We start from the raw sequence: 12,854 nt of genomic DNA, 5'->3' as shown, positions 1-12,854 counted from the left end.
GGGAACCCTAGTTATCCTCGATGACATGGCAACATCTCATTGGCCAGGCTCAACGAACAAGGAAACGAATATATAAAAAATAAAAAAGGCTCGGGAAAATTGGACAGCAGAATAACGAATATATAAATAAAGAAAGAAATTCGAGGGAAAACCGAAAAAAGAAAAAAGAAAAAGAGAGAGAATAATATGTTAGGATCCCACTTAAACCTGATAGCGCCGATTTCTCCTTCCCTCAGTCGACTCTCTTGCCTCCACCCCTCATCTTCTGTCCCCGCCGCTGGTCAGCTCTCCACTCTCTCTCTTTCTCTCTCTCACACTCAATATTAAGATTGGCTGTTTCTTTTGCTTGCTTATACTATGTTTCTTCTAATCTTCTCAGAAACCGTGCAAAATTTCATAATACAAATCAGTTTTATGCTTGCATTCTCGATTATCATATTGTTATTCAGTTCTTTTGGTTTGTTTGTGGTTATTTAATTTAGGAAATTCATGGCTTTTGTTGTAATTTAATGTAGTCATTGTGAAACTAGACAGACTTGTTGAAGGCAGCATCTAGAAAGCTTATTTTTGCAACAAAGACGCACTCAGTATCGACAAAGACGCACTCAGTATCCACGATGGCAACTGTAAGTTCTGTTCTTTTTTCTTTTCAACTCATAAATTTTACATTTTACAATTTTGGGTTAGCTTTCTTTTGTGTGTGGGTGTGACTATTCATGGAATGTCTTTATGAAGTGTGTAACCTATTCTTCTTTGAGTATTCAATGTTTGGGTCAATCGAGTTTTATCTGATTTGTGACTGTTGTTTGGCTCAGGAAGAAGAAAATGTGGGAAATGTAAAGCGACAGTTAGCAAAGCTGTTTGAAGTATCGCTCAGAACAATAGTCCCTGATGAGCCAGAGGTCGAGCCGGTGGTTGTTGCTTGCGCCGGGAAATTTGGGGATTATCAATGGTACATTATAGGCCTTTATTCTTAATTGTAAATATTAGAGTTATTTTACAACTGTAATGGAATCTATCATTTTTGTTTCTGTCACTGGAAAGACATTTCAATCTTTAATTCATGCCTTGTGTGGATTTCTTTTTGGAATATTACATGAGGAAGTCTGTCTTTGGTGCAGTAACAATGCCATGGGTCTATGGTCTAAAATAAAAGGAAAGGGTACTGATTTTAAGGGCCCTCCATCTGTTGGACAGGTATTGATGTTCGCCTTTCCTGTTCTTCTCTATATTGAACTTGGTTTATTTAATTTTGATAATGTCTTATATGGTTATGGCTTTTATTTAGGCATTCAGTTGATAGCATTGAATAATGACTGTCGCTTCATTCTTATAGGCCATCATGAAAAATCTCCCTAAATCGGAGATCATAGAATCATGCTCTGTAGCAGGACCTGGATTTGTTAATGTTGTCTTGTCAAAAAAATGGATCGCTAAGGTATTGTTTATATGTGATAAATAATTATTCAATATTACTTATTTGTTCATTTATTAATTTTGTTTTTAGTGTGGACATAGTATATTACTTGCGGAAATAAATTTTTTACTTTGTTGTAATTGTAAAATGCAAATAATTGTTGCTGCAGAGCATACAAAAGATGCTTATTGATGGCATTGAGAAATGGGCGCCACAGCTTCAGATCAAAAGGGCTGTGGTTGACTTTTCGTCACCTAATATAGCTAAAGAAATGCATGTTGGCCACTTAAGGTCAACTATTATTGGGGACACGCTAGCCCGTACTCTTGAGTTTTCAAATGTTGAAGTTCTTCGACGGAATCATGTTGGTGACTGGGGGACACAGGTAATGTAGTTTTTTGCTTTTTTGGTTACAATGTATTGTAGTTATAGCATATTTAACTAATCCATACAAAAAATGGTAAACTAGAACTCTTCAGTTTTGCCCACCATGTACCATGTGGTACTTGCCTTCCATATATATGTAGACACGCAGACAAACATATGTATATGTTTACATCCATGCATACTCTAGGTGTTTGTGGTTAGTTGAAGGCAGCATCTGCATGCAGTTCTCTATTATACCCTTCATTGGTGTAACCATTACAACATTACAACCTTCTGACGTTGGGAATACAGGCTTGTTTTAAGAGGAGAAGCCATTAGTCAGATCTTATTATGTCTTCATAATTCAATGTTTAATATGCTTTATAGAGAAGCACTCCTTTTTTCCATCAGTAATATCTGGCTAAAAAAGTTCTATGTGTTTTTCAGTTTGGTATGTTGATCGAGTTCCTTTTTGAAAAGTTCCCAAACGTAGAAGAAGTTAGTGAAACGGCCATTGGTGATCTGCAGGTGGGTGAAAGCATTCTCCTTGTTCTTTAGTCGTTTAAATGTGACATCTTCTTTGTTTAATTGGAGCATCTTAATGCTTTATAGATGAGATTCTGCTCTTTATGCCCAAGCATGATGAATCGTAAAATAAAATAAAATTATCAATAGTGACTTTAATTGAGTGGTATTTTGTTAGGCATTCTATAAAGCATCAAAACAGAGATTCGATGATGATCCTGCTTTTAAGGAGAGAGCGCAACAGGCAGTGGTTCGCCTGCAGGTAAGTTATGCATTCTTAGTTGTACGTTTGTAAGCATTTAAAATTTTGGGAGACTGTCTTTTGAATTTTTTTCCTCATATCTTGGTTGTGATTCAACTCAATTTGCAGGGTGGGGAACCTAAGTACCGCAATGCATGGCTGAAAATATGTGAAATCAGCCGTAAAGAATTTCACAGGGTCTATGAACGCCTTGGAGTGCATTTAGAGGAGAAGGTATGTTCTAGTGTCAGTCTTGATTTCTTATATTCCTTTCAGATAAGAAAACAAAAAGTTGGGCAGCAAAGTCATATTCTTTATGTATTATGTTCTGTTTCTGACAGGGAGAAAGCTTTTATAACCCATATATTCCTGGGGTTTTAAAAGAGTTGAGTGATCTGGGGTTAATTGAGGAAAGTCAGGGTGCCCGGGTAATCTTTCTTGAAGGGTTTAACATCCCCCTGATTGTAGTCAAGAGTGATGGCGGTTATAACTATGCTTCAACTGATTTAACAGCTCTCTGGTACGTATTTGTTAATTTTGATAGTTTTTAGAGATTTGATGAGTCAAATATGTTACTTTATGGTTAGTCAGTCAGCCATGTTCCTTCACTATACTTCTGCCCCTTTGAGAGAATGTTGTCATTCATACTGACGTTGCTATTTGCAATCTATAGGTATCGCCTTAACGAGGAGAAAGCTGATTGGATCATATATGTTACCGATGTTGGCCAGCAGCAGCATTTTGATATGTTTTTCAAGGTATGTTGCTAAAGCCATAACCTGTCTCTGCATACCCTGATTTATGGTGTTTCATGAATGTTCTGGTTATGTTCTTGCTATAATTATTTATTGCAGAACATAAGTCTTATTTGTTTTTCATGTATCCGCTTCGAAGTCTTAGGGTAATACAAGGCAGTTATATGGTTGAACATAACTTTATTTTTTGTTTCAGGCAGCTAAACGTGCAGGTTGGCTCCCTACTGATGATACCTTGAAACCAAAGGTTACCCATGTTGGTTTTGGTCTAGTTCTTGGTGAAGATGGAAAACGCTTTCGGACTCGCTCAAGCGAGGTGGTCCGATTGGTTGATTTACTAGATGAAGCCAAGGATCGTAGCAAAACAGCCCTTCTTGAGCGCGGTATGATATTGAATGGCCTATGTTCAACCATCTATAACTGTGGTGTAATTCTATATCTTCCTTTTATTAGCAAAGATGTCTATATCATATTAGATAACACCTAACCTTTTAAGCTTCACAAGTAGTTAAATATTTCTTTAAATCATAATCAGGTAAGGCTGAAGAGTGGACTGAAAAGGAGCTTGATCAAACTGCAGAGGCTGTTGGTTACAGTGCTGTTAAGTAAGCTGTCTGAACTTCTATAAGTTTCTCCTGGTTGACTGTTGTAATTATTGTTATTGTCATCATCATAATGAATGGGATGGGATAGGCTAGGTAAAATTTACAAGAATATATAAATTGTGACTACTGCCTCAGGTTTTGCATCCTGAATGCGAATGGATATATAAGTGTAGTGTTTCTTGAAGTACCTTAGGAATTGTTAAAAACTCTGTGATGTCAAGATTTATCAAAACAAATTGAGAGAATGCATATGAATGATTGCATACTTAGTCCAACCTGTAGTTTGTTCCTAGAATGGGACTTTAATTAAGAATGCAACTTTGTGATCCTGTTAAGTAATGGTACAATTTCCAGCACATTGCTTAATGATTGCAGCTCACAAGGCTCTTGAAAATGTTCTACCTGCAGTGAATTTTTTTTTTCGATATTGAAAAATATGTTGGAGTTGACTTCTTAGTTTAATAATATACTAAGAGTCTATGATTGAACAATATTGTGAACAGGATCTTGTAAATGACAGATAAAGCAACACATTTTGACCACATTTGGTTTCTTTTTTCTTTTCCTCTCTTCCCATGATTTTTTTTCACTTCGGCATCACCTATTGGCGGGCTAAAGATTGTTGTTTCTTTTGGGGTCTACAATACTAGTTTACTGTCATGACATGCTATTGTCACTATAGTTTGTAGGATACCTTTTTTTAAATTCTAATGTTTTGACAGGTATGCTGATCTGAAGAATAATAGATTGACCAATTACACTTTTGATTTTGATCAGATGCTAAATGATAAGGTGCGTCAACTAGTATTTGGTTAAGGTTTTGCATAGAATCTCTCTCTCTCCCTGCCTTTAAAATATTAAACCATACACTAATGCTATATATGTCCTACTGTTCCGAACTACTTGAGCAGGGAAACACTGCTGTTTACTTGCTCTATGCTCATGCTCGGATCTGTTCAATAATAAGGAAATCTGGCAGAAACATAGAGGAATTGAAAAAAGTAAGTTCAGCTGCATTATTTTGCATTGCTATCATTGCGTGTCGATCTACTTCTTTAGTCCTAACCATACATATATTAGGTCTATGTACCAACTTGTGTTTCCTATGCATGAGGTCTATATACTTATTTTTGTATGTGTTCTGAATAATATTGACCCAAAACTTTATCGCACTGCGTGTGGCTTTCAAGAGACAAATATTTTAAACCTCCTACTGCATCTAATTTGCATAGTCCTATGGCCACTGCAAACTAGTGGATGAGATCTGATGTAACTTTTTGTTTGAGACAGACAGGGGAAATTGTGTTGGATCATATGGGTGAGCGGGAATTGGGGCTTCATCTGCTACAGTTTTCAGAGGTGAGTGCATGCAATAATGAAACTGATTTGCTGCCTTCCTTGTGACCTTTGCTCGAGTCTTCGTTGATAACACTGCCATATGTGTGGTACTAACTGTTGCATTTTTCCCTTTCACTTCTCAGAACGTGGAGGAGACCTGCACCAATCTGTTGCCGAATGTTTTATGTGAATACCTATACAACTTATCAGAAGTCTTTACCAAAAAGTTCTACTCCAATTGCCAGGTATCATCCGTGATTGCTTGTCTCCTGATTTATGTTGATGAGTAGTGATAATGTCATTGGCACATATTTGCGGTGAATCGAAGCCAACTATAAACTCAACGATGGTGTTTGATAGGTGTTTAGCAATAAATATAAATGAGATTTTATTGAATATGATCTCAAAAATCTTATTCATCTTCATGGCAATGTACAATTGGGCAGGTTGTTGGGTCTCCAGAGGAAACGAGCAGACTGTTGCTTTGTGAAGCAACAGCCATTGTGATGAGGAAATGTTTCAATCTGCTCGGAATCGAACCTGTTTACAAGATATGATGCTGTTATGAAATAGTGCTATAACCATCTTAATACGGAAATCGAATGCTTGTTTCCCATTTGCACTGTAAAATTGTACTCATATTTCTCAATCGATAACATTTTTGGTGAAAAATATTTTTCCCTGCCATTAATTTTTGTAGGCCATGCATTTTGTTGTTTGCTTCAGTTGACTGAAAGTGCTTTAGCTTTCATAGTAGTATAGTTGTAAGCCTGAGAAGCAGGTCATAAAAGAATTTTGCTCATTTCGGAATATTTAGTACAAAAAGAACCAAGATAAAAACGCAAGAACAAAAATCGACTGGCATAAAAAAAACGACAAGTTATCCGTATGCATGCGCTTCGGCGCTTTGCATGTTCCCCGTCGTATGTAAAGGGCATGCCATGTCCTGTGTTTCAAAGTCACAAATTTTGTCGTTGATTTTGCACTTCTGCTGCCATTCATTGATTTCATACTTTCCAATCTTATCCCCCTCATTCTTTTTCGAAAAAAGAAAAGAATCTATTCCGTCATGAATTACCTTTTTACAAAGTTCAAAAGCAAATGGAATGAGAAATCAAAATTTCAAAAGAAAAAGGACCCAGTGAGCAATTATTGTGTATCAATTCCAAAATAAAAAATAAAAAAATAAAAAAATAATTGTTGAATTGGATTCTTCTTCCCATAAAAGATTGTCATTTTGTATCTGACCAAAAAAATTCAGTGAAGCGGGATATCGTATTCGAATCAACACATTCCTCTGAAATTAGAACGATGAAGATGAATGTGATGCCAATCAGAAAAAGAAAAGAACGGCTAGAAATTATCTTATCAACCAGAAAAATCATGGAACTGTCATAACATAAGAATCTCCATGCCAATCGAACATCAAATCCACCACATAAAATATTGCCAATGGAAAAAGGTTGTGATGGATTATAAGCATGTTAAATTCATGTTGAGAGTTAAGAACAATGACAATGTGAAGAAAAGAACAAAAGCCCAGATCAAAAACTAACTCTCCAATACAAAAACCATGCATAGCAAGTTTCTAAAGGTTTGATCATATAGAAATTGATTTGTACAGGGGTGGCTGTAGGCCTAGAGAGAGCTAAGCTAACCCAACAATTTTCCTCTCTTACTTATGGAATATAAGAAAGATCCTCCTCTTGAAGAAGCTTTCTTTGAGATAATGGCTTTAGGAGTAGTAGTATATGATTTGTGACCACCATCCAAACCCCCACCATAGCTCTTGCATGGCTTTATTTTCCTTCTGTAAGGAGCCACCTTCTTTGCCAGGTCTTCTATGCTCTTCACACTTGCTAGGGATGTGAAAGATTGGGCCTTGCCTTGATAATATTTTGACAAACCTCTCCTGCAAACATAAGAAGAAGAAACAACAATCAAAACCAAAACCCACCAACTTAATGAGAGGAAATGAGAAAGAAGAAAAAAAGAAGCTGGCATATATAGCTTATGTTCTTACCTCATGGGAAGATGGATCATTAGGTCAGATAGTTCATAAAGAGGCCCATTGGAAGGTGATGAGGAGCATGATGTGGAAGCAGATGATGCATCCTCTACCAAGTCTGATGAAGATGATGATTCAATGGAGTTCATTGAATTCTCCAGTGAGGATTCAATAGATCTTGAGCTTTCTTCATGATGATGATGATGATCTTCCTTGATAACCCAATAATCCTGCCCAACTTGATAAGCATGCTTTTCTTCTATATTTTGATCCTCAAAAATCCTCTTTTCTTCTTCATGATGACCCATGTTCTAGCACTCTTCTCTTTTAGCTGGAAGTTTTTTTTAAACTTTGTAGAACAAATAATTTTCCAATGGGTTGTTTTGAGGGAGCATATATATACAAGTTTGAAAGCATAAAATACTTGGTGGTGTTGCGTTGATTAATGAGGAGATGGATAATACTGACTATTCTGTTATTTTTATTTATTTATTAATTATTAATTAAATTTTTTGGTGTAACCCTTTATCCCAGAATTTGTCATTATCACATCCTTACGGTCTAAATTTATTTGCTTTCCCATACTACTAGAAATGAGGATAAGGTCCAAGTTTGAAGACATCCATATCTGAGTCACTGGTCTCTCTCTCTCTCTCTCTCTCTCTCCCCTTTTATTCTGGGGTTGATTTGAAACTGAGGTCACCATCTTAGGCAACTTTGCCTCATAAAGCCATGACAGATTTGCCTATTAACATGTTTCAATGCATCAAGATTTAAAATTTATATCATAAAATATAAAAAAGAACAATAAAGGGTTTCAAAGGCATCGGCAAGCAAAAGTTTTTGTCTTTTTTTTTTCAGGAGGGAATGGGAATATTTTCTACATTTAACAGAAACTTTACGATAAGTTTTATTTTGCCTTCATTTTAATGGGGTACGGTCCAAAGAGTTGAAAAACTTCAAACCCTCCCCTATTTTCACAGTTGAAATTTTACTATGAAAAAACTAGTGTCTTCTCTTTAGATGGGACAATCCTTGCCTGTAAAGCTTGTGGTTATGTTGCTTCCTTTTTTTGTCTTTTGAACTTGAAATCCCTCTTAGGAAACTTCCCTGGTCATGTCATGCTTGAACAAAATTAAGAACGGTTGTAATGACTCGCTATTATAGTAGTTTGGAATAATTGCTCTTCTAAAAAAGGTCATGAGTTCAAATCCTAATATCTGTGTAGTGTGTGTGAATTTAGTATATTATCGCTCCTCTTAATAGAAAAAGTCAATAATAATAAGAAGAACTGTTAACCTAACCATATGTGGAAAATTATTTTGGTCATGAAATCCTACCGACCATCATACAATATTATGTAATCCTCATATAATCAGCTAAATAGAAAAGAATAAAAGAATAATAAAAAAAAGCAGGGGCCTAAATCTAATAAAAATCATATCCACCAATTTATTTTGGAGAGAGTTAGGGGTGGTAAGAAAGGGAATGAGGATAAGGATAAGGAGGAGGTTGACTAAGGAACAGGTCATGGAGTGGCATTTTGATGGGCACTCAAACTGTCTCCACATGCTGCTTGCTGCTACTATTACCATGTTGGCTGATTCTTGTAAATCTTATCCATGGAGATTGCCAAATCTGCTGGACCTTAAAACCTTGTATAAATTTAATGGTTTTGTTTTTGGATTTTAAAGCCCACAGAAACCTAACCTCGACGGCTTGACCCATCCCCATCCCCATCCCCATCCCACCAGCTCTGTTGTCTTTTACTTATTCCTTCTTTTCTGTAACCTCATCCACATAACTTTTGCCACTACATTCTTATGCAAATTTTAGTTTTTTTTTAAAAAAGGGTATTTAAATATAAAAAAATAGAAAACAAATGCCAGTGCTGTGACATCATCTTGGTATGGTTGTTCATCAAACTACAAACATGTCCATGAATCTTGAACAAAATCATGGGATAGCATGATATTGTCAAGACATCTGAATTTGTTCTGGAGTTGGGATTTTAAAATCAATAACCATACAGCTGTAGGAATGCGTTCACATTATCCAGCCAGCACTATGTTTCTTCATCACTATGCATAAATTGTGACCAAGAGGAACACAAAAAGTAGTAACTGAACATGAAACCTCATTATGTAGAAACAAATTTTGTGAACGAACTGCTTTAGTTACCACGAGAATTTATGTAATGTTTGATCAAAACTGAACACCGATACATATGAGTAAAAACATTGTATCCTCAGGATTACACTGCAGGACAAACTATCTAGGAAAATTTACAGGAGGTTCTAAGCTACCAACCAGGATCCCAAGATCAATGTCTTTGTCTTCGAACTTTTTGATGAAAGGGTGACCCTGAAAGAATAAAGAGAATTTTCCATCAAATTTATGGCTGGATCTAAAACATCCAAAAAAGAAAAGAAAGTCACCAGCATACTAACCAAAAGGTCTAAAGATGATGATCTATCTTGAGGGTTCTTCTGTATGCTGCAAATGTAATGGGAAATATAAACAATCACATTCATGTGAATTAGATATGTAAAAGGTGAAGAATGCATGTAAATATCTGATTACCAGGCAGACACAAAAGAACAAAACTCGGGGGAGAACTGATCCGATGGAGCAGAAGGTGGTGGACTTTCCACAATTGCCTCCAAAAGTTCATAAAAGCTTGGCCAGCTTTGCTGATCTTCAGATTGCATGTAAGGAAACCTCCCAATAGCACATTCAAGTACCACCAAGCCTAAACTCCAAATATCACTGCTATAGTCATAAGTACTACCACTGATCCTCTCCGGCTGAAATACAAAGTAATGTCATAGTTTCGTGAATAATACTCTACATTTTACAAGTAGTGTATGCTAAGCTTGAAGATAAAGTCAGTAAATTTGAGCTCGAGAACAAAAGAGGAAAAGAAGGGAAAAGGACCAGAATTCAATTTTTTTTATTTTGGGTAATTCCTTGTGAAAAAGGAGGGCACAGATCTTTACTTACCGACATGTAATTGTAAGTACCAACAAATGTGTCCCTTTGACCCATAGAGCTGGCAAGCGAAGCACTCACACCAAAATCAGTAATCTTGACCTCCCCTTCATGGTTTACTAGCAGATTGGATGGTTTTATGTCTCTATGTATTACATGCCTTTCATTATGCAAGTAGACAAGACCTTGTAATACCTGATGCAAAAGTACAGATCTTTAGCTAAGAGTATAAGGAACTTCTTCAAACTTTCCCAAGTGATTTTATACTGAAATTTAATTAAAAAGGGATAAAGCTTACATACCTGTTTACAAACGACTGCAAGATATGGTTCAAGAATTGTTTTAACTTGTCTGATCACATCTGCAAGAGACCCACGATCCATATATTCTAACACAAGAGAAATGGCCCCATTGTGATAAAATGAGTGGTGACAAACCACAACGTGTGGACATTGTGCTGCTTGGTTTATTTTGAGCTCCTGCACAATCTGCTTACGAATTTCCTCTTGTATGTTCATCTGGATCACCTGTAAAACATAACAAAAAAAAAATCCTAGTAATACACTTATCTAACTCCATGAAGTAAGAGCAGCCATATACTAGCTATACCAGATAAAGGCAAGTACAAAAAGGGTAAAAGAGCAGTTGTTTTTTTGCTAGTGGACTGACCTTCAAGGCAAATAAATTTCCGACCCATTTATGACGAACAAGTTGTACTACACCACCACTTCCCTTTCCAATGACTTTAATTGTCTCAAGGTCTTCCAATGAAATTTCGAAATTGAGCTCCTTACTGTCAGAAGTCTGATCCTTACCAAAAAGGCAATAAATTATATTGAGTCTATATACAATATAGTAAACAAGGAAAATATATATATACTATGAAAACATTAACAGGGACATTTCTCTGCAGACAAAAACCAATATGCATCAGAATACAAGTACGCCAAGCATGTGCTCATGGAAGCATGGAAAAACACACACAAACATAAGAATTCAGGCCCACTTTGATTCTTATGAGTTGGATAGACATATATCTGACAGGTTTTAATTGAAATTAAAATCTCCACCCAAGAACACTAAAAGTCAAATGATGATGTTGAAATAACTTGGAATTCAAAATCAACTCTTTTCCTTGGTCTGCCTAAAAATTTCACTGGTGATGCTTCTGCAGTGGGAAGCTTTACAAAATTAAGCCTAATTTCCAGGTGGAAGCCGCTAAGGTCTCCGAATTCCATCACTCCTAACTAACTCATTTGGGAGAAACATATCAGATGGCAATTGACAATAGAACTCTTCAACATCAATGTAAGATGAAAAAAATGGATATCGCGTCACTGCAGCCAATTCTCCTCTAGTAATTAAATTAAACTTACTTGGGCCTCCTTTTCTTCAGAGATAAGCCGCAACCCTTTCTGGTTTAGACGCAGATCACCGTCATGAAATGTACCACTTGCAGTCCTGAAATTCAAGAAAATATAGCATGTTAAAGGACGGGAAATTTTCATAGCAACCCAAAAAAGGACTTTCCACTCAAAGAGGATAATATTAGGAAGCTAATTAATAGTATTAGGTAATCAAATTTATCCAATTATGAATTTTCTATATAAACCCAGAAACTAAATTATAAGTATTATAATTTGGTAATGAAAGATCTAAAGTGCAAAACCATTTGCAATTTCTTTCTTCATTGAAAAGCCGCTTTCTTTGCAATTCCCTCCATTCTCTCAGGCTCTCAGAACCCAAACAGATCACAAGTACATACGCTATCAAGAATCTAATCAAGAATGGGAATTTAAGACCAGCAAAATTAAAGCGGAAATCTTTACATACAGGAAAGAGAGAAAGATGGAGTTACTCACAAGAAAGACTTGATGTTGGCTTCTTGAGCTGGAACAGAGAGCTTGAGTTGCTTCAAATTCAATGGTGTCTTCGTCTTCATCTTTGTCCTATTGGATTTTCAACTGGTCGCTAGGGTTTCAAGCAGAGAGAAGGGGACAAAGATTTGTTTTTTCGTTTTTATGGAGGTGGGTTTGACTGACAGAAAGTAGAAGAGTATAATTCAAAAGATGGAGACCGCCAAAATTATATTAAAACTTTATTTTCTTTTTGGTTTTCTTTCCCTCCCCTTGTAAAATAATGTCAAAATGCAACAGAGGCGTGTGGTCAGTAACCATTTTGAAGGAACCAGTTGTGCTACGGTTTGTCGTCCACACGCTTTAGTGAGATACACAATTAATGTGAGCGAATTTTGTTTTGAACACATTTTTTTAACTTACACCCTATGAATCTCCCAAACCAAGAAGCAGAATACTTCCTAATAATCCACAATCAAGATTTAGCTGGTAAGATAATATTTTGGTTCTTAAATATTGCTTTATATAGTACAATAATAGCAGATAATGAGTCTTCGGCCTAACTCGGTAAACAATAATATGTGAACTATACGTATGCACTGCCCTTCTAGGTGGTCTAGTTGTGAGGCCTACTAGACCTCCTCTGTTTCTTGTTCTGCTTTGAGGAAGGGTCAACAGAATGGGCTTGCAAGGAGATGTTAAATGTGCCATACAAGGCTTGTTGTAGGCCCATGAATCATTAGGTCATGATC

General features: G+C 36.2%; 3 protein-coding genes across 6 annotated transcripts; 1 reads left to right on the top strand and 2 right to left on the bottom strand.

Annotated features, from left to right (window-relative positions):
• Positions 1 to 5,944, top strand: LOC18770304 (arginine--tRNA ligase, chloroplastic/mitochondrial). 3 transcript variants are annotated; one of them, XM_007204524.2, is made up of 18 exons: positions 1 to 280; positions 535 to 626; positions 816 to 952; positions 1,122 to 1,197; positions 1,337 to 1,438; positions 1,587 to 1,802; positions 2,231 to 2,311; positions 2,487 to 2,570; positions 2,679 to 2,783; positions 2,891 to 3,069; positions 3,223 to 3,307; positions 3,501 to 3,687; positions 3,840 to 3,909; positions 4,632 to 4,701; positions 4,821 to 4,910; positions 5,200 to 5,268; positions 5,391 to 5,492; positions 5,694 to 5,944. In XM_007204524.2, exons 1-18 carry the CDS (start codon positions 187 to 189, stop codon positions 5,802 to 5,804), a joined length of 1,950 nt encoding a protein of 649 aa, XP_007204586.2. In that variant the 5' UTR covers positions 1 to 186; the 3' UTR covers positions 5,805 to 5,944. The 3 variants fall into 3 exon arrangements, with proteins under 3 accessions (XP_007204586.2, XP_020424063.1, XP_020424064.1); XM_020568474.1 differs by having other exon boundaries at positions 2 to 280; positions 531 to 626; XM_020568475.1 differs by having other exon boundaries at positions 2 to 280; positions 516 to 626.
• LOC18769341 lies at positions 6,643 to 7,688 on the bottom strand. The gene is made up of 2 exons (XM_007203209.2): positions 7,271 to 7,688; positions 6,643 to 7,159 (listed from the first exon to the last, which is right to left on the bottom strand). Exons 1-2 carry the CDS (start codon positions 7,561 to 7,563, stop codon positions 6,901 to 6,903), a joined length of 552 nt encoding a protein of 183 aa, XP_007203271.2. The 5' UTR covers positions 7,564 to 7,688; the 3' UTR covers positions 6,643 to 6,900.
• LOC18771831 (mitogen-activated protein kinase kinase 6) lies at positions 9,373 to 12,488 on the bottom strand. Of its 2 annotated transcripts, none has more exons than XM_020569457.1 (8): positions 12,109 to 12,351; positions 11,623 to 11,707; positions 10,916 to 11,056; positions 10,549 to 10,773; positions 10,259 to 10,441; positions 9,839 to 10,062; positions 9,706 to 9,751; positions 9,373 to 9,619 (listed from the first exon to the last, which is right to left on the bottom strand). In XM_020569457.1, exons 1-8 carry the CDS (start codon positions 12,186 to 12,188, stop codon positions 9,527 to 9,529), a joined length of 1,077 nt encoding a protein of 358 aa, XP_020425046.1. In that variant the 5' UTR covers positions 12,189 to 12,351; the 3' UTR covers positions 9,373 to 9,526. The 2 variants fall into 2 exon arrangements, with proteins under 2 accessions (XP_020425046.1, XP_007202262.1); XM_007202200.2 differs by having other exon boundaries at positions 9,456 to 9,619; positions 10,916 to 11,050; positions 12,109 to 12,488.

This window comes from Prunus persica, chromosome G7, assembly GCF_000346465.2.
Source record: "Prunus persica cultivar Lovell chromosome G7, Prunus_persica_NCBIv2, whole genome shotgun sequence".
Taxonomy (NCBI): Eukaryota; Viridiplantae; Streptophyta; class Magnoliopsida; order Rosales; family Rosaceae; genus Prunus; species Prunus persica.
Note: the sequence above shows the minus strand (reverse complement) of the source record. Positions and strands in the feature narration are given on the sequence as shown.

What these genes read in the sequence shown, in the direction of transcription:
- LOC18770304 (XM_007204524.2), top strand. Translation starts at nt 187, where the DNA reads ATGTTAGGATCCCACTTAAACCTGATAGCGCCGATTTCTCCTTCCCTC. An exon ending in CAAAAAAATGGATCGCTAAG is followed by an intron (nt 1,439 to 1,586) that starts GTATTGTTTATA and finishes TTGTTGCTGCAG; the next exon opens with AGCATACAAAAGATGCTTAT. An exon ending in TTGGTGACTGGGGGACACAG is followed by an intron (nt 1,803 to 2,230) that starts GTAATGTAGTTT and finishes TGTGTTTTTCAG; the next exon opens with TTTGGTATGTTGATCGAGTT.
- LOC18769341 (XM_007203209.2), bottom strand. Translation starts at nt 7,563, where the DNA reads ATGGGTCATCATGAAGAAGAAAAGAGGATTTTTGAGGATCAAAATATA. An exon ending in ATGATCCATCTTCCCATGAG is followed by an intron (nt 7,160 to 7,270) that starts GTAAGAACATAA and finishes TTATGTTTGCAG; the next exon opens with GAGAGGTTTGTCAAAATATT.
- LOC18771831 (XM_020569457.1), bottom strand. Translation starts at nt 12,188, where the DNA reads ATGAAGACGAAGACACCATTGAATTTGAAGCAACTCAAGCTCTCTGTT. An exon ending in GAAATTTATTTGCCTTGAAG is followed by an intron (nt 10,774 to 10,915) that starts GTCAGTCCACTA and finishes TATGTTTTACAG; the next exon opens with GTGATCCAGATGAACATACA. An exon ending in TTGCAGTCGTTTGTAAACAG is followed by an intron (nt 10,442 to 10,548) that starts GTATGTAAGCTT and finishes CTTTTGCATCAG; the next exon opens with GTATTACAAGGTCTTGTCTA.